The sequence below is a fragment of the Coenobita brevimanus genome, chromosome 67 (assembly GCF_032717465.1).
Source record: "Coenobita brevimanus isolate Jiangsu-jjx chromosome 67, ASM3271746v2, whole genome shotgun sequence".
NCBI lineage: Eukaryota > Metazoa > Arthropoda > Malacostraca > Decapoda > Coenobitidae > Coenobita > Coenobita brevimanus.
In genome coordinates this window covers 21,654,515-21,675,910 of record NC_137020.1, presented here as the reverse complement: position 1 = coordinate 21,675,910, position 21,396 = coordinate 21,654,515, and the positions used below count along the sequence as shown (strand labels likewise).

General features: G+C 39.9%; 1 protein-coding gene across 5 annotated transcripts in view; it reads right to left on the bottom strand.

Moving 5' to 3' along the window:
• NUCB1 (Nucleobindin 1) overlaps nucleotides 1–21,396 on the bottom strand; it is a 228,586-nt gene that overhangs the window by 50,271 nt on the left and 156,919 nt on the right. For all 5 annotated transcript variants that reach the window (XM_080276828.1, XM_080276826.1, XM_080276830.1 and 2 more), the window contains exons 8-9: nucleotides 20,192–20,372; nucleotides 17,441–17,597 (exon numbers count right to left, since the gene is read on the bottom strand). In XM_080276828.1, coding sequence (XP_080132954.1) covers nucleotides 17,441–17,597; nucleotides 20,192–20,372 — 338 coding nt within the window. The remainder of the gene's footprint in view (nucleotides 1–17,440; nucleotides 17,598–20,191; nucleotides 20,373–21,396) is intronic.

Sequence of the window (21,396 nt, the reverse complement as noted above, 5' to 3'; positions counted from 1 at the left end):
GAGGAATTGGAAAATGTGAGTACGTTTAAGTATTTGGGTAGTGTGATGAGTAAGGATGGAGGTTTGGAGGGTGAAGTGCTTGAAAGGGTACAGCAGGGAAGAAAGGTTGCTGGTTCCTTGAAAGCAGTGATAAGAAACAGGGAAGTGAGCATGGAAGTGAAAAAGTTACTACATGACAGTATTGTGATACCAACTCTAACGTACGGAAGTGAAGCTTGGACATTGTTGGAAGGACACAAGTCAAGAGTGAGAGCAGTGGAAATGAGTTATTTAAGAGGAGCCTGTGGAGTCACGTGGAGAGACAGGCTGACGAATGAGGATATAAAGAAGCGTTGTGGTGTGGATGTGGATGTGATAGGAAGCGTTATGAGGAACACACTGAGGTGGTTTGGCCATGTGGAGAGGATGGAGGGCGAAAGACTGACGAAGAGAGTGTATGTGAGTGAGGTGGAGGGGGGAAGAGGGAGGGGGAGGCCGAGGATGAGATGGAGGGATGGGGTGGAGAGGTATATGAGAGAGGGGGGTGTGAGTTGGGAGCAGGGCAGTGAAATGGCGGGGGACAGGGCGACTTGGAGGCGATTTGTTTGTGGCCACCCCAAACGGGATTGAGGCGTCTGGCAATAGATAGATAGATAGAAATATGTTCATAAAATTATACTAATGAACATAGTGACAGAGGAAACACATACAAAATTGTAGTTTGGTTGACTATGTTATCAGGTGAAGACTGGCAACTTTTGAGAGTTTGTGAATGCTTCCATTCCTAAATGAAGCTCAAATTGCTGACAAGTACAAAAACCCTCAACATGATCACTGTTTGAATAGTTAACACGGAATCCTTAGTCAGCTCCATACCAATGAAACGAAGATTAGCAAACTTGATTCTTGGGGGCGCTCACCATCCACTCAATCGATGCAGTGCTGCTCTCGGGTGTCTGCCCATTCCCCTCCATCCTTCTTTCCTTCCATTCTCTTCTGTCTTTCTTTCCTTCATTCTTTCCTTGTCCTTCTGCCTACGGGTGACTTTACACTCCCTCTTCTGTCTCTCTTTCCTTCATTCTTTCCACTTCCTTCAGCCTGTGGGTGACTCTACACTGAGTGACAAGCCAAATGGTTTCCTGTACACCAGGAAACCATTTACTATGCTGGGTGGTAACCATATAACCAAATTATGGCACCTGGTGGTTTAATGGGTAATTATTGCACTCCAATCGGATTGAGCTGGTGAAGGTTTATATCCAGGGGGTGGTTGGGGTTGATTGCTCATGTAATGCCACTCAGGGATGAGTGAAGCTGGTCACTCTCATCTTAAATGTCAGGACCAACTGCCTAGCCCCAGGCTCCTACGCTCCTCATGGGGCAATGTAGGATTGGATGATGGATGGATGGAAGGATTCTTTTCACAGAGGTGTTAAAAAAACAGTTGTGGAAAGCAACCAATAGTATGTAATGGACAAAATCAGCAGTAATTCACCATGATCAATCCATATCCTTAAGACCTTTAGGTCATGGATATCAATTTCATTTTGGTCTTGTTGCTACCAGATGATTTTAATAAGTTTACCAGAGACTTTCTGAACTGTGAGGATTATATATTGCCTTCAGGTACTGGCACTGAAATGACCAGACAGTGGTGCTGCCTGATTATCTAAACATTCCTCAGTCCCTTTCTATCCCCCAACAACTTTGGTTTGCAGTCCACTGAGTTCATGTTCAGATGTGTCTGAGGTTGCAGTAACTACTACCACTGCTACTATTGTGGAGGTCCTTACTCACTGGAATTTTTAATGCAGGTATATATTTTTTATGTACAGTAAAACCTCACTACAATGGACTAATTGGGGCCCAAGCCATTCCCCAAAATGCGAAATTCTGATAAAAGAGACATCCGGACTTCCCCGTGCTAACCTGGACTTTTTCTGATATATCAGACATTAGTCCGGATTGCACCAACACTTTTAAAATATTTTCACTACCATTGCAGTACTGTACTGTATTACATATTCACTACAATAATCAAATGGTATAATATACATGATAATACTGTACTGTACACTGATAAACTGTAAGCAGACGTAGCCAAGAAGTGTAATTCTATAGAGAAGGTTATTTTGTTATTTAATCGATGGGAGAGACACCAGGAGAGAGTAAATGGTGAGGTGTGTAGGAGACAGTGTAGGCCTCTCTGTTCGGTTATTCTCTTTGTATTTTAAGTGGGATGATGAAATAGCCAGATCTGGGTTGGTGGAGTTTATTGTAAGACAGTTACTTGAATAAAAGTTAAGAGCTTGACACGACCCGTGTAGACTATGGTTAGTATCAGTTTATGCTAGCTGCTGTTCTCCTACTTTACTCTCACTCTCCTACTCCCTATCACTCTCTCCTTGTCTAACTCTTGTTCTCTCCTGTCCTACTCTGTCTCACTCTGTCTGACTAACTTTCCCGCATGTGATATTGGACTTATATCTCTCTCTAGCTTCCGGCTACAGTGTGTGGGCATACGTGTGCGTAAGTTTGTGCGTGTGTGTGTTTCGATCATATTTCCGGCACATGATCAGGGGTGTTTGGCATTCATGATTGGTCTAGGCAAGGGGATGTGTTCTCTAACTCTTTCTGGAGAACTCAGACACAACTACATGTTTTACATATTGTTACCTATAGCTACCATATATACAGTAGAAGTCCGATTTTTCGGCATCTATGGGACCAGGCAAGTGCCGAAATATCAAAATTGCCGAATTATTGAAAACCCTACACACTCAGTACCTTATATGTTTCGGTGAACACTATCATCATTACTCATATAATTACAAATGTGTTTGGAGAGAGTACTGTATACTGTTTGATACTGTACAATATTGTAATGAATACAGCACTATACATGAATATGAAAAATAAAGAAATTAGTGAACATACTGTATATAAATGTAATGGTACAGTAGGCCTACAAGTTCACATGCACTTACCTAAACTTATAGTACAGTACACCCTCATTATCGACGTTTTTTTTATTGACGGATTTGATTATCGACGGTTTTTTTGTCTCCTGGGAGTTAAATTATTATTATTAAAAAAATAAAAAAATAAAGAATTGTATTGGCACCTCCTAGCAAGTTTGCGCGCCATCCTGCCAGGTGTCTCTGGCTGCTCGCAGCATGTTCCCGCCGACCTAACAAACAACAGCATCAGTACACGTTTGTCTGTTGTTCTCATATCGTGTTCGGCCACATCTATCGTGCTTTCGCGATCATCAAGGCTCCGAAGCGCCCTTGTAACACTCCAACTGGAAATAAGGCAGCTAAGAGAGCAAGGAAAGTACTTACCTTGGAAGTAAAGAACGAAATATTACAAAAACTTAGAAGTGGAATGAGCTATGCAGCGGTTGGTCGCGAGTATGGCATGAATGAGTCCAGTGTTCGTGGCATAAAATGGAGAGAAAAAGACATTAAAGATGCTCTGGCTTCGTGCACACCAGGATCGGCTAAAGTAACGATGCATGTGAGAGATGATGCCTTGGTGAAGGTGGAAAAGGCATTGAATATTTGGATTGAGGACTTAAACCGTCGACACGTGCCGCTAGACTCCCAGTTCATCAGAAACAAAGCAAAACAACTCTACGCTCGGTTTGCTGGTGAAAGCAGTGGTGTTGATGAAGATAATGGTGATGAAAGTGAGGCAGGTGAAAATAGTGATGATGGTGAAAGTAATGACGATGGTGATAGGCCTAGTAATGTTGGTGCTTCTGCTCTAGGCAAAAGAAATTTGCAGCCAGCAAGGGCTGGTTCGAGAATTTTAAGAAAAGGTATGGCCTACATAACATTAGGATGACTGGTGTAGCAGCTTCAGCAGATCAGATAGCAGGAGAATCGTACCCACGTGACTTTGCTGAACTTATAAGGGAGAAAGGGTACAGGCATGAACAAGTGTTTAATGCGGACGAAACACGCCTGTGGTGGAAGAAAATGCCTAAAAGAACGTACATTTCGAAGGAGGAGAAAAGTGCGCCAGGCTTTAAAGCAGCAAAAGATCGTGTGTCTGTGCTGTTGTGTGGTAATGCAGAAGGACATATGATAAAACCCATGCTCCTGTATCATTTGTTATAATGTTAAAGACGAGTTGGATTTTTTGTCAATTGTTCTGGTGTCAACATCTTTTTCCATATGAAGTTGTAGTATCACACACTTTACATAATAATTTTTAAAGCTGTTTAGTCATAATTAACAGTGTGTAATGAAGTGTGAATGATGAACAACCAAATATCATTTCGCTGTTAGCTGTGGTATAGAGACGAAGGTGGATGGCAGACCACAAGGGCCACCCTGTTTCAATTATAAAAGAAGGTTAGGAGAAGTGAAAAGATATCTGAATAAGTGCGTAAGTGTAAAGTCCTGGGGAACCATTTATTATGTTGGTATATGCGAATGTACTTAATACCATTTTATAGAGGTGTATAATGTGTTAGTAGAGTTGTCATTTATCTCTACTTTTTGCATAAGCCCAGAGTATATGTAATGCTCGGCACCTTACTTTTTAGCTGACCTCAGCACCGCGCCCTTGTCCGGCTCGGTGACTGTACAGCGTCAGAGAGGCCGTTTTACAGTTATAAAGGGAGGTGGTGTCGCTCCTACATATCTCTCGGGTCGCAGTTATATTATTCTGTGCCCAATAAAGAGAGATTTAATCAGCTCATTTCTGTCACCTTACGCTACCACTTAATAACAGACCAGCTTCCACCTTCTCGTGGCAGAGAACCTTTGGTGGGAAGTGTCAGGCAGTGACGGCGAGTAGCTGACGTGTACTACAGACAGTGTCGTCGATCCAACACGGTGGTCTAGTTATACTACACAGCAGAACACTTAATATGTAGTCAACTGCTACTCTTAACGGCTACATTAAATTGGTGGCCAGCAGTGCGACGATACATTTTATTGGTGCTAGCGGTGGCACGATATTTAGTGCTAGCCGTGTACCGATACACAATAAGGGATATTTCTTGCAAAAGTTAGGCAGAGATTAAATATGAAATATACGAGCATAAGGAGAGTTGAATTTTCCTAAAAGAAGATCCTAGCGAAAGCTAGGCTAAGATTCATCTTTGATAGCATAAACTGCCATACAGTCGTGAAAATTTAGGTCTGGGAGAAATGGAATATCAAGAATGAAAGGAAGCTCTTGAGAATGAAAGTAAATAGGAGAGTGTGGTCTCTCTGGTGTGAGCTAGCAGCACTGGCGTGTGTTGTGAAGATCGGTGCGAACAGCTGATCTAACGTAACACTTGCCCCACACTCTCGGTTATTAGAACGTATGAATGACCACCACTGCTGCTTTCGTTTTTTTTTTTTTTTTACACACTCAGTTATGTAAACATATGGATGGCTACAACTGCTGGCTTCGCCTTTTATTTTTAGATGAAGTGAGGTGTAAGTGGAGAGAGAAGTGATGATACAGCAGCCATTACAAGTTGAGGTCCAGTGTACGACCACTATGCATCAACATCAGAGATTATGCTATTTTTTCCATAATTCTTTACTTAATATAAGTAGTTTTATTGATATTCAGTTTTTCAATTGCCTAACTAATTTATTTCTAAGAAACACTAAAACTAAACTCCATATTACATACGAGTGATTGAAGGGATATTAAAATATATAAATAAAGGGTACCTGACCAGACGAAAATCGGTATCGACGGTTTTAGGCATCGACGGGTATCTTAGGTACCTATCCCCCGTCGATAATGAGGGTGTACTGTAGGTTCCTTATTTACATATGTACAATAGAAGGGGTTGATTGGAGTCTGCTACTGCTGGAAGAAGTCCACATCTTATGTGTACGCTTCTTGCTAACACCAGTTAACTTTCCACACGTGGAGGCCATTTTCAAAGCACGCAGATATTTATACTGTTCACAACACACGGCTGGTCCACTCAGGTGTTACAAAGCTCCTGTCTGATGTTACAATGCTTACAGCACACTCGAATAGTAATTTCAGAGGTATTTCGGTACAAAGTTCACAAAGCACACAGAAGAATCAAGAGAAGTCGGCAGCAGCACGGCAACAACTCGGAAGAATGGCGGAAGAATGGCGAAACAGATTCTCTTTCCCATGCTAGACTCACTACATGTTTGTCCTCTCTTTATGCTATAGGAGAAAGAGCTAGCCTCTGAGCTTCATGGCAGTGGTAGACTCGTTCCATCACTTTCACTATCTCACTCACTAAGGCGGGTAAAGGAGGGTAGCTAGCTGGCGAGCCTCATGGAGAATTTCAAGACTGACGAAAAAAATCGGAGAATCTGCCGAACGATCGGAGATTTTCGTAAATGGGACTATTTCTCAAAATTGCCAAAATGTCAGATTTGCCGGGGAATTGGATGCCGAAATATTGGACTTTTACTGTAGTTACATACCGTAGTTACATATGGTATTGTGTTCTAACATATTATGCCTACATATTGCTCGGTCACACCCACTGTCATATCAACGACAGGAAATATTGTCATAATATATTAATACATACATATACACATTACAATTAACTTGTAAGTTAATTAAGTGAAATACATAATATAAAAGTTACATAACTGTATGAATATTGTATAACTGCAGTTACATCGTGTTTATGCTATTGTAGCTACATCATTCTAATGCAAATGTTATGCACATGTGACTGTAACATAACATTCTGTTAATGCACCTGTTACATAATTGTGTTTGCCATAAAACTTTAGTTACATCTTGTTAACCTGTTCACTGCTCTATACAGCCTGGGCTGTTCCGAGTGCGACTGCTCAATACAGCCCTGGCTGCGCAGGTGAATTTCGAATATAGTGCCATGGTGACCAACGCTGACCCATGCAAGCATGTTTGAGCCTTCAAAACCAAAACCAAAACCGAAACCGAAACTGAAAAAGAAAACAAAAACCACACATTCCAATAGGGAATCACACACTCCGATGTTCATCCATGGCTTTACCAAGGTAAATATTGAGCTAGTATTTCGTTACTATATACTCTGGCATGTGTTCCCTCAATTCCTAAGACAAAATTTGGCCTTTGGGAAATTTCATTTTTACCCCTATGTCAAAGCACCATGGACACCTCCAAAAAACTGCCATGCGCAGTTAACAGGTTAATGCAACTGTTACATAATTGTGTTTGCCATAAAACTGTAGTTACATGTTGTTTAATGCAACTGTTACATAATTGTGTTGGCCATAAAACTGCAGTTACATCTTGTTAATGCAACTGTTACATAATTGTTTTGGCCATAAAATTGTAGTTACATCTTGTTAATGCAACTGTTACATAACTGTGTCGGCCATAAAACTGTAGTTGTCGTTTTGTTTTGTTTCGTTTTTAAAGGCTCCAACATGCTTGCATGCGTCGGCCTTGGTCATCTAATGGCGGCTCTCCATGCTACACGATCCATTGCGGCCTCCCTGTTCAGTCCCTTAACCCTGAGGTCACATTTAATGTCCTCGTCCCATGTCTTTCTCAGTCTACCCCTCATAACCCCACCCCCAATATTAACATTTCTCGCATTCCTCACCCAATTATCATCTCCCATCCTCTCCACATGTCCAAACCATCTCAATCAACCTCTCCCCATCACAACACCAATACATTCCAGTCCCATCCTACCTCTCAACTCTTCCATCGTAAATCCAGCCTCTCCAGACCTTGCATGCAGGGACGTACTACACATCCACCTAATCATCGTCATTTCTGTACGTCTGAGCCGGCGAATATCCTCATCCTTTACTGCCCATGTCTCACTACCATACAGCATTACACTCCTAACACATGCTGCATACACAGACCCCTTAGCATGTAGGGAGAGTCCTCTCAATGTCAGGAGGGGCAAGAGCTCCCTGAACTTCTTCCAACCACTTCTCACCCTAGCCACAGAGCTAGCTCCAGCCCCACCTCCAGCACACAACATGTCTCCCAAATAACAAAACTCTTCCACACACTCAAAGAGATTCACCAGCAAGTTCAATCCTTTCAAGCCTGACAATCTCCATCTGCTCTCCCAGACACACCGTACACATAAAATCAGCATTATCTCGCAGTATACCTCTGATACCACTACATCTCCTGTGCACCCATTTATCACAAACACTGCACAAGATGGAATTACTTCCCACGCCCTTGTGGCAAACTGCACATGGCCACTCTCCCTCATCTCTGACAGTACCACCACTAACCCTAGATATCATCACTTTTGTTTTATCTGCATTTACCCTTAAGCCCTTGTGCCCCACACCATCTCTCCACTTCCTAAACCTTTCCTCCGCCTCCCTTTCATTCTCTGCAATCAACACCAAATCATCAGCATACAACATCTCCCATGGGAGTCCGTTTCTAAAGTCACGTGAAGGGGCTTCATGTACCATGATAAACAACATGGGACTCAAAACTGACCCCTGATGCACACCAACATTCACAGAAAACTCAGCACTGAAATCTCCATTCACTCTTACCTGGGTGCGAGCACCCACATACACAGACATAACCACCCTAACCAGCCACTCCTCCAAGCCAAGCTTTCTCATTGCCCACTTCACCACCTCCCTAGGGACTCTGTCAAAGGCCTTTTCCAAATCAACAAAAACAAAATACAGATCCCTTCTCCTACCAATATATTTTTCCTGAAGCTGTCAAACAATGAATATGGCATCAGTGGTCCCCCTACCTGGCATAAACCCAAACTGCATCTCATCAATATTCACTCTTTCTCTAATCATACCTTCTAAAACTCTCTCCATTACCTTCATTATCTGATCTAAAAGCTTTATACCTCTATAATTTCCTCTTTCCAAGGCATCACCCTTCCCTTTATACACATTTACAATTGCAGGTACAAAAGTGGTACACAAACAGGATGGAATAAAAAGGAGGAAGGTAGTAAAACCATGTCATGACAAGATGATAAAGTTGATGTACTCAAATGTGGATGGAATGGTATCTAAATTACTAGAGATGAATGATTATGTCAGAGAAAATGAACCACAAATAATATGCCTAACTGAAACAAAATTAACACCAAGGATATCCAATGACATACTAAACTTCGAGGAATGCAATATATGGAGAAGACACAGAAATTTAAAAAAGTGAGGAGAAATTATAATATTAACTAAGAAAAATCTAAAAGTCAATGAAATAAAACTAGATATACCATCACAAGCAGAACTGATTGCAGAAGAGATCGACACATCTGAAGGGAAAGTAATTGTAGCCAATTTGTACATGCCACCCAGATCAAACACATGGGAAAGAGATGAATATGAGGAACTGGCAGAGAGTACAATTCAGAGTTTAAGATCATTACTACATAAAATGGAAGAGAAATCGGAAAGAATTATACTAACTGGAGATTTTAATACAAATATAAATTGGAATACTCTAGATATAATTAGCCAAGAAAGCTGTTGGGACCAAAAGCTCCTGGATCTTGTGCAAGAGTTTTTCCTAATGCAACATGTGAGGGAAACCACCAGAAAAAGAGGACTCGATGTACCTTCAGTGCTAGATCTAATATTTACCAGGCAAGAAAATGATATTGACAGTTTAATATATCACCCTCTACTCGGCAAAAGCGATCATGCAGTACTAAATTACAACTTCAGGATAGCATATGACATAGTTAACAGCAATGAAAGTTACAAAAAGAGCCTAAACTATAAAAAAGGAAATTATCAAGACCTAAAGAAGTATTTCTTAGAAGTTGATTGGGAAAATAAGCTTAGAGGACAAGATTTAAATGCCGTTTATAAAAAATTCTGTGAATTTTATGAAATAGGAGTCCAGAAGTACACCCACCAACAAAAGTCCTGACGCCTGGCCTCCCTCGTCATGAACCCCGCGATTCACAAACTCGTGAAACCGAAGCAGTAGACAACAATACCAATAGATGGCAGTGTGGTAGGAGAGGGTGATGGGTAATGGGGTAGCGGGGTGTGGAGGCGGGAGGCAGTGAGGGAGTTTGGTAGCATGTCCAGGGTGAAGTATTCCACAGACTGATGGATCGTAAGATGTTTATGTTTCCTTAAATGATAATGATTATTACAGTTAGCTTTTATTGTCGGCCAGTCATACCGTTTTAGTAATATTTTGTCATTACAATAATGTGTAGAGAAAAATGGTTAATGAGTTCCACTACGCTGTTACAATACTAAGAGAAGACTTAAAGGTAGTTTTTTTGTGACATTGTAGTTCGCTTGTCGAACTATCACATTGCCTTTACTTTCACCAAGACCTACAGCATTATTACCAACATTATGATTTCAGTATCATAATCTGTAGAGGTGAGTAATCTCTATTGCTGTAAAAAGTCAGTGCAACTGTTGCTATAATCAGTGATAAGGGTCAGTATGGGCGGACAGTAAGGGTTTAATAATTATTGCAAAACTCCTCCACAGCCATACACTGTATGTTGAAAAGCAGAACAACAGTAAATGTCTTGGGAGGATGATCTGCCGACATTCACCACCTGGAGTGATACGAAGTGATAAGAAATGCCCTGTGCGCTATGATCCGCTACATTTTACAACTACTGTAATTATCAGACATGTCCCCGGTTTCCTCACGTCACTCTCGAGTCAAGAGTAGACCCCTCCCCCCCTCTCTCTCTCTGTATATACTGTATGCAGGTCCAACAGCAAATGTGCCATAGTTAATGTCATTTATATAGGTCTCATACGCCTACATTACAAGACAATGTCTCCACGACCTGTGTTACTGCATCCATCGTGTCTGTGCACACACTCAACTCACTCAGCCAACATTATTCGCCGTCCCAGTCATCCCGCCACTCTCACCCTCTACACCATTCCCTATAAGGCACCATCCACCATACAGTATGTTTAGCAGTAGCACTGTCGATATCAGTGATTATAATCATATCAGCTCGAATATTATGTGCTTTTACGTGAAATCTGTTTCCAATTGGAATATGTTTAATAATATATTTGTTGAGTCTCATGGCACTATAATCCAGTATGCTGAATTACTGTAATTCATAGCTTTGCGACAACACCTGTGTAGTTAGCTGTCTAGCCCCGACTGAAGTTACCAGTTACATAATATGAACCCCATATTTTATATATATATATATATATATATATATATACTGTATATATATATATATATATATATATATATATATATATATATATATTTCCCTACAAATCTAAAAGAGCTTTGTGGATTGCGGAGGGTGAAAAATAAACTCTGTATACATCATAATGTGTGTTTGCAACCATACTATTGTTTTATTTTATACTGTATTTATATATCAGACTGGGGTTTCTGTCCACTGAGATTTTGTCTGTTGGTGTTTTGTCCGTGCAGCGGCTGGAGGAAATATTTCGTGGTGTGTTGTGCCGTTACCACGAGCATATAGGTAGCTTATTGTAAACCAAGTGCAAGTTGTGACGGAGAAATTCTGTGTTTCCTGTTGTAACTGGCACCTGCCTGTATGGACGTCGGAATATTAAACAACATAAATTCCAAAATACGTTATGTTACCAACTAGAACTGTAATTCACCGTTACGTTTACACAATACCACGGACACCATAAAGACGTGTAGCAGATTGCTGTATATTATGTGCTGTCACCTGATTGCACTTTACCACTACACTGTAGCACCAGTAATGGTGGCTTATGTGTTTGCGATGATGATGCTTCTGATGATTACACTTATTGTGGTGGTAGTGGTAATGATAGCAGGAGTGGTGGTCATGGCACAGGTTTTAGGAGTGCAGTACTGTGGTTTTTTGTGGTGATGAATACTGCAGTGGGCGTTGGGAGAGGTAGGGGAAGCTTTAGTAACTATCGCGTCAGTGTGAATGATCCGAGAGGACCTTATTTTGTTCCAATAATGTTTCGCAATTTGTGTGTAAACCGAATGACCCTTGGCATAGTAAGCATGTTATAGATGTATAAATATTCATATCTTATCCAAACATACATCCAAACACTCTAATGATGGTGAGACATGGTAAAAAACGTTAAGCACAGAAATAGGTGCAACATGGTTAAGTAGTTGGTAGCCTGCATAACAGTGGGAGATGGGGAAACATGGTAAAGAGAGTAGACATGGTGGTGGAGATGATGGAACGGATATATCAGCTGTCAGACAGCGTGAGGGTCTTACAATCATATATGAGATCATTCAATTGAACGTCTGGTGTGGGTGTGCAATACAGCTGTAAAAAGGACAATATTGAGTTTTGGCTATTAATCAGACCGACCTTTTTGCCTTTCATATTAACAATATACACATTAGATAGGGCATGCCACAGTAGGTGACTGCCGTCGCAAACGCGTTTTTAATACTATTGTAGAAAAACATAACCTTACCTTCCATTAGTTCGCCATCAACTTTCATGCTTATCCTAACGAGTTTAGAGCTAGGTGGAGGTTAGGTTAGGGTTTGAAGGTGTTGTTAGTGTAAAAGACAAAAATTTCCGTTTCCATTCATTTTTGGTGTGATTCGGGTTGATTTTGACCTTCATTTCTGTCGGAAATCACCAGTTTGTATGGTGATGCAACTTCATCTAGTATTTCAAAAACTAGTGATTTGCGATAGAAATGAAGGTTAGAATCGAACGAATCACACTGAAAACCATTGGAAACACCAAGGTTGGATGAAAAAATAATTAATAGCCATAACTGCATACTGACCCCATAAAATAATGCATACAGTATAAACCTTTCTTTACACCTGAGTCACCGTAGATTAGAAACAGGGTGGGTTCCGGTCAAGCAGACAGTCTGCTTCGTTAGTGCATAATGTGTTACCCCCACGACCCAACACCCCTTGCATCAGGCAGATTAAAGCACAATATATATATGTATAGAGAAAGAGAGAGAGAGAGAGAGAGAGAGAGAGAGACGTGTATCACATTTCTTACCTGTTGCTGAGTGTAGGGGAGGGTTACTGTGCGTGGGTATTATACTCCGGTCTCTTATGACCTCGCGTCACCCCACCCCTCCCTACAGCCCCATTCTTACTGTAAACCGTTTAACAGCTTATCGGTGTGACGGCTGTTTCACTAATTACGAATTGTGTAACCCCAGCATACCACCCATTGTGGCTCGTATCGTTGAAAATGGTAAGAGCGACACAGTTGTGTCCATACGATTTTACGGATGTAATAACGATGTCAAGTTAATTGTGGCTATACTGTAAGTCCTTGACGACATGCGGGGTGTTTCTGTAGTGTAAGTGTAATTTTACATATAATTGTCGGTTGACGTTACCCATTATGTGTAACAAGGTTAAATACAACTGACTTTTATCTATACACAGCAATGACAATACGTTAAAAATACTGTAGAATATCCTACAACATCACTAAATCAAACATAACCATCATACGAACCATCGGTCCACATTAATACTCCACCCCGGACATGCTAGCGAACTCCCTCACTACCTCCCGCCTCCACATCCCACTACCCCATTACCCATCACCCTCTCATACCGCACTGCCATCTATTGGTATTGTTGTCTACTGCTTCGGTTTCACGAGTTTGTGAATCGTGGGGTTCATGACGAGGCAGGCCAGGCGTCAGGACTTTTGTTGGCGGGTGTACATCCCACAGCACAAAGAAGCAGATAAGAAAATACAGAAATGGTTCAATACAGAATGTAAAAAATCAAAAGAAAGAAGAGATTTGTTGTGGAATAGATACAGAAGACACAATAGTGAAAGGGCGTATAATAATTACAAACAGGCAAGAAACGATTATACAAGAATAAGGAGGGAAGCCCAAAAACAGTTTGAGGAGGATATAATAAATAAAAGTAGTGATCAACCAAAGCTGTTTTACAGCTACATCAGAAACAAAACCAAAGTAAAAGATATAATACAATCCATTACGGATGAGGGAATCACTTATACGCAAGAGAAAGATATTTGTGAAGCACTATATAAGAATTTCCAATTAGTTTTTACAGAAGAAAAAAATTCTGAGAGCGACTATGTGGAACATGCATGTCCACACATACTACCAGATATACAAATAGCAGAAAAAGTAATACAGGAGGAGTTAAGTAAATTAGACAGAGAAAAAGCAAGTGGTCCTGATGAAATTTCATGTTGGGTACTACGAGAATGTGCAAAGGAGTTAAGTAAACCATTATTTTTAATTTTCAAGAAATCCTTGAGTCAAGGTAAACTACCTGATATTTGGAAGAAAGCAAATATTGTCCCCTTATTCAAGAAAGGAAATAGACAAAATCCACTCAACTACTGACCAGTATCACTGACCAGTGTTGTAAGCAAGGTATTAGAAAAGCTTATAAGAAAAGCTTGGGTAAATCATCTAGAAGAACACAGTATGATAACAGAAAGACAGTTTGGTTTCAGAAAAGGAAAATCATGTGTTACTAATCTGTTGAGCTACTATGACTGAGTAACAAACACAATACAGGAAAAAGAAGGATGGGTGGACAGTATCTATTTAGATTTCAAGAAAGCTTTTGACACAGTACCACACCAAAGACTTTTATGGAAACTGTACCATCAAGGAGGAATTTGAGGCAAACTGTTTTGTTGGATGCAAGATTTTCTCATAAAAAGAGAAATGAGAACAGTACTAAGAGGAAACTATTCATCATGGAAAGAAGTGATTAGTGGAGTACCACAGGGTTCAGTGCTGGCACCAATCATGTTTTTAGTGTATATAAATGATATAAACAGTAACACTAGAAATGAGAGCTATCTGAATATGTTTGCAGATGATGCAAAAATACAAAGGAGAATTACTAACACAGACTCTTGTAAAGAGCTACAAGAAGAATTAAATAAACTTCATGAATGGAGTAATACATGGCAAATGGAATTCAATGTGGACAAGTGTCATGTAATCAAGTTTGGCAAAAGTGGAAAAAGACCTGATTGGGATTATAAGTTAGGAAATAAAACCCTATACACATCAGAAAGTGAGAAGACCTAGGTGTGATTATCAATAACAGACTATCTCCGGCTGACCACATCAGCGAGAGGGTACGAACATGTATACACTGCTTGCAAATATGAGAATAGCATTCACATACATAAATGAAGACATGCTAAGAAGGATAATAATATCATTCATTAGACCAACCCTGGAATATGCATCAGTAGTCTGGAGTCCTCATCTCAAAAAACACACAGACAAGATTGAAAAAGTTCAATGGGCCGCTACAAGATGGATACCAAGCTTAAGGGACCTAAGCTACGAAGAAAGACTAAATAAACTGAATCTACCAACACTACAGGAGAGAAGGAAAAGAGGTGACATGATAATGCTATATAAGTGCATATCAGGGAAGGAGAAAATAGACATAAATGATTACTTAACATATGGAGAAGCATCAGCAAGAGGACACTGCAAAAAACTGCATAAGAAGAGAGGTGATAAAGACGTAAGGAAATTCAGTTTCCCAAACAGAGCAATTGATCAATGGAATGCACTACCGAATGAAAGAGTGTGTGCCAAAACAATTCACAAATTTAAGGATATGTATGATAAATATGGTTTAAGACACGGGACAGTACGACCTTGACTCATTCCTGTAAAGATACAATTAGGTAAGAACTCTTCAGCCAATCATCTGGGACAACACACTCATAAATAATCATATTTATCAGGTCACTGACTAACCTCACCCCTATATCTCCTGAGGCCTTCAACATTTCGGCAGTCACATCTTGTTAATGCAACTGTTACATAATTGCGTTGGCCATTAAATTGTAGTTACATCTTGTTAATGCACCGCTGCCAGCAATGTAAGTAGACATAGCCGAGGACTGTAATTCTACAAAGAAGGTTATTTCGTTATTTCGTCGATGGGAGAGACACCAGGAGAAAGTAATGGTGAGGTGTGTAGGAGATAGTGTAGGCCTCTCTGTTCGGTTATTCTCTTCGTATTTTAAGTGGGATGATGAAATAGGCAGATTTGGGTCGATGGAGTTTATTGTAAGACAGTTACTTGAATAAAAGTTAAGAGCTTGGCATGACCCGTGTAGCCTATGGTTAGTTGCAGTTTATGCTAGCTGCTGTCCTCGTACCTTATTCTCACTCTCCTACTCCCTATTTGCTCTCTCCTTGTCTAACTCTTGTTCTCTCCTGTCTTACTCTGTCTCACTCTGTCTGACTAAGTTTCCTGCATGTGATATCAGACTTACATCTCCCTCTAGCTTCCGCTAAAGTGTGTGGACGTACGTGTGCGTAAGTTTATGCGTGTGTGTGTTTCGATCATATTTCCGGCATTTGATCAGTGGTGTTTAGCATTCATGATTCGCCTAGGCAAGGAAATGTGTTCTCTAACTCAACCTGGAGAACTCAGACATAACTACCTGTTCTACATATTGTTACCTATAGCTATATACAGTAGTTCCATACCATAGTTACATATAGTATTGTGTTATATTATGCCCACAAAACAATATTTTGTTTACCTTATTCTGGTGAACATAGCTGAAGGAGTCAGGCAGTCTGGACTGCTTCTGACTTTATTGGACTTTTTCTGATACAGTAATTAAGAATTTAGCCCACTAGCTCCTTGATTCTGATAAAAGTGAATTCTGGTCTACCGAAGTCCATCATATCAAGGTTTTACTGTATACCACACATATGTAAATTAATTACAAAACAAAAAAAATATTGACTGATTGACTGACTACTACTACCGTAATTACAAAACAAAAAAATATTGACTGATTGACTAATACTACTGTACTACTAGTACTACTACCATCATCATTTGGTATTACCACTATATCCCTCCTCAGTTGAATAAAAGCATCCAGAGTTAGTAAAAGTAAAATAAAAATAATGTCATCAGACTAATGGTGTAAAAAAAAAAAAAAATCTAACCAACACACACTCAGTAAACTTTGCCAAAAATCAACACTCACTTTAATTCATGCCTTTAAAAAATGCAAACACAGGAAAACAATAACACTGAAACCACATCACAAAGGAATGTTTTCTTGTCAGCTAAGGAGGATCTATCACCTCTTCCTTACCAGCTGAATATAGTATGTCAATACTTTTTTATATGTTATTTATGCAATGTCTGTCAATATGAATAAGAGAAATAAAAAGCTACAATATACAAAATAAACTGTTAACTCTCTTGTGGCTGGGACAACTTTGATAATATGATCCATCTCAAGGCAGACAATTTTATGCAGCTGTAAGAAAGTCACAAGAACCTGTGAGTGTTCAAACTGTTACCATTAACCCTCTCATGGTCAGGATTAACTGGTACTGTACTGTACTGCAGCAAATGCCAGACAATTATATTCAGGACAGAGTGAGTAATAGCAGCCTGACAGTTTGAACAAAGAGGTGCTAGAGAGCCTGCTAACACTCACAAGAATAATGTCCTTAAGCTAACACACAAACAATATACACAAAATAATTTAAAGACTCACTGCGCCAGATTCAACCAATCGACGAACCTCCTCATCCCGTTGCTGTTCGTAGCGCTCGTACTCCTGCTGGGAATACAACTCCTGCTCATCCAGTCCTTGCCACCCACCATCTTGTTCAAATTCAACACGCTTTGTCTGCTCCAGGAACTCTCGGAAGCTGGGGGAATATACTGTACAGTATAAGCAAACTGGGGTGAACCTGGGAAGTGTAGTAACAGCCAATTTCACATTAACTTGTTTCAGGTGTAAGGACCTGAGCTGGGATACCAAAGTCCTGTACATTTAAAGGTTGATGACCAGCTTACTTCCTGTAATAGCAAAACATGGTCACAGTACCTCAAGACATCTCTTGGAGTCATGGTTAAACCATCACTTCACGTCAGATGCTTAAACCACTTGGCCACCAGGCTTCGGTAGGTTTGGTCATAAAATATTATGGAAAACATAAAACAGAAATAATAAAGTCTTATATTTCTGTTGCACACGTGAGAAATTAAAAATAGCTATCACTGTAGAAGAGGTACCTGCGTGTTTTCAGGCTTAGGCCACTGGAGAACAAAATCAAATAATATCCACATGTAAATACTGTACAGGTAACTCGCACGGAACACGATCTCACGGAACGCGCTCGCAATTATACGCGGTAAGGGCTGGGATACATATTAGACAACGTAAGATTAAAAAAACATTATGAAAACTACAAATTAACGCAGGAGAGGCCTTTGAAAGATCAAATCCTCGAACGTCACCGCAGCGCGCGGTTTGTTTTGATTACGTGACGATCTAGGCGGGAAATTATTCAGTGAGGAGACATTCCCGAGTACAGTAGCACAGTATTTGTAAGTTAAATATTTACAGTACTGTACTGTTCTGGTAAGTTTATGTGCAACTTAAAGTACTATTAAATAACGTTAAAGCAAGAAATAAAGTCTTATAACCAGTTTACCTGATAGGCGTCAGAATATTGCATTTTTTATTTGTTCGTTTTTTCCACAGTGCTGTTCAGTATTTGTAAGTTAAATATTTACTGTTCTCGTATGTACTGTACTTGTAAGCACTTAAATAAAGTTAAATCATTAAATAAAGCCTTGTAACCAGATAACCCGAATTATATGATTACCCATGATCGGCGTCGGAATATTGCCTTTTTTGTTTGTTCGTTAAACTCTTACTGTACTGCTTTTCTACAGTACTGTATTTGTAAGTTAAATATTTACTGTTCTGGTATGTACTTGTAAGCAATTAAAGCATTAAATAAAGCCTTGTAACCAGTTAACCTGATTTATATGATTACCCATGATCGGCGTCGGAATATTGCCTTTTTTTTTTGTTTGTTCGTTAAAGACTTATAATAAGAGAAAAATACATTTTTGTCTTGGTATCTTTACCTATTTGCTCAGGTTTGCTGTAATGGTTTGCAACTTGTAGAAAACTGTGAAAACTTTCGGGAAGTGAACGAAAATCTGGGACATGACCTTGACTTCACCGTCTCATGTATCTGTCAGTTCACCACCGGCTATCGTGATGAGTGGATGTACGATTTTTTCGCTCGTGGCCATGCCTAACCACACATAGTTACACCCATTATCTCGACCCAGACAGAAAATACAACCTTTTTCCTCCCTTGCAAAACACAAACAACCACCCTGTTTACGAGACAGCAATATATATTGCGAAAATAACAAGGTAAAATGATAAAGATGAACGTAAAATGATTGAGAAAGATGAACATGTTATGATGGAAGAAATACGTTTTCCCCGTCTGTAAACGTATTTATTTCTGCTTTGTATCTGTATTCGTAATAATTAGACTTATTGTTAGTTCTGAAACTGCATTACGATTCTATTTTTAGCCATTCTCGTGGTGTGGGAGCTGGAAGTTGACACAACTTCCTTATTGCTAATCGGACTGACCCTCCACTTTATTCTCCCGTGGCAGATCTAGCCTTGCAGGACGTGCAGTTTTCTCATTTAGGACTGATAATTCAACTCTTTCGCCCCCTTTTCCAAGCATGGGCACAACGATAACGTAAAGAATAACTCGAAACTACCATAAACATATATCAAAAAGGTGAAAATGTATTCATAACATTTTTTTTTTTTTCCAGCCATTCCTAACAGATTATGTACTGAAATCATTCGATATCACAGTACTGCATTTCTAAGTTAAATATGTACTGTTCTGGTATGTACTTGTAAGTTAAAGCACTGGTACCAGTTAACCTGATTTATTACCTATGATCGGCGTCGGAATGTTTCCTTGTGTTTACGTACAGTACTTGTGTGTTGAAGTTTTGCTCAGGAGTACTGTATTTGTGAGTTATAACATTAAATAAACCTTCTAACCACTTAAAGTGCTTTCTAGTGACAGATAACAGCAAAACAACACATTTGGGGGGTCTAGGGAGCAAAATACGGAGTAGTTTAAATATACGCGATTTCGCACCTAACACGGCACGGTAGGAACGAAACCCTCGTGTTCCGTGCGAGTTACCTGTACTGTATCTTCCCAATACCAATGTGCAAAAGTTGTTTACTGGGAAGATACAATGGCTTCTGCCCAAACTGGACTCTCTTCAGATATGAATCAAGATGGAACATACTGTATATACACTATACTGATATGTTCCCTCTCCATTCATAAGGGTTCATGCCAAGCTACAACTACTTTATCTTCCCCATAAACAAGATTTCAATGTGTGGGTATAATTTATCCAGAGAATTAGTGTATCTGAATTTGTGCTGACTTACCTAATAAGACTGTCATGGTCAGTATCAGATTCCTTGAAGACGTGTTCCCTCATGCGCTCCATCTCCTCAAAGCGTTCATTTATATCGTCCTCGGGGGCATTAGGGTCATACATCTTATCCAGTTCCTTCTTGAACAGTGCCTTCACTTCAGTTTCGTCCCAGTAACCATTGCCATCCAAGTCTAAAAGCAACACAACATCATAAAATATGTGATATTCATAATCAATATACAGTACATGATTAGATAATATCATCATCATCATCATCCGAACCTCCTTTTCCACTCTAGGGCAGGATAAGGATGCACCACAGATGATAGCTGTGTATCTTATCCACCCCTTGAGCAGTCCATTCACCTTCATTTCACCTCAATAATCACTGCAATCCAAGATATTACAAAACCAATAAACTTCATACAGGAAAAACTACATACACTATACTCCGTTTTTTTTATTGAGGCGAAGATGCACTTGACAGGTTGATGATGATTGGCTGAATGCAACACGTCCAAAAAATATTTACTAACCCAAATTTCTCCCTCAGATATTTGTTGTCAGTTAATAACGCTAGATTATAAAGTAATGTTGCATTCAGCCAATAATCACCAATATGTCAAGTGCATCTTCATCTCGATAAAAAAAAACTGAGTAGGTGATGCTATATGTATTAAAAAAAGAAAAAAAAAAAAAAATCAAGCTCCTTTCTTTTTAAGATATCAGGCCACACTGCCTTTAAAACACTGTCTAAGGCAGTGCGAAATACTGACTGTAGAAGACAGTACCTAAGCTGACCTGTTACACACGTGCATGACTACTAGTATCGGGTAACTCCAATGAGAGAGAGAGAGAGAGAGAGAGAGAGAGATGAGTAAGAGTGTACTGCCAGATGGAGGCTATTCACCTGCCATACTGGAGGAATGCAAGGAGAGCTCAGAAGAGCAGTAGCCACTGACACAGCAATAACAATGAAATTCATTCATTCATCATCCAGTTCTATGTTGCCCCATGAGAAGCATAGCAGCCTTGGACTAGGCAAGTTGGTCCTGACATTTAAGATGATAGTGACCAGCCTCACTCATCCCTGACTGGTATTACATGAACAATAAACCCCAACCACTCCTTGGATATAAACCTTCACCAACTCAATCCGATTGGAGAGCCGTAATTACCCACCAAACCACCAGGTGTCAAAATCTGGTTATATGG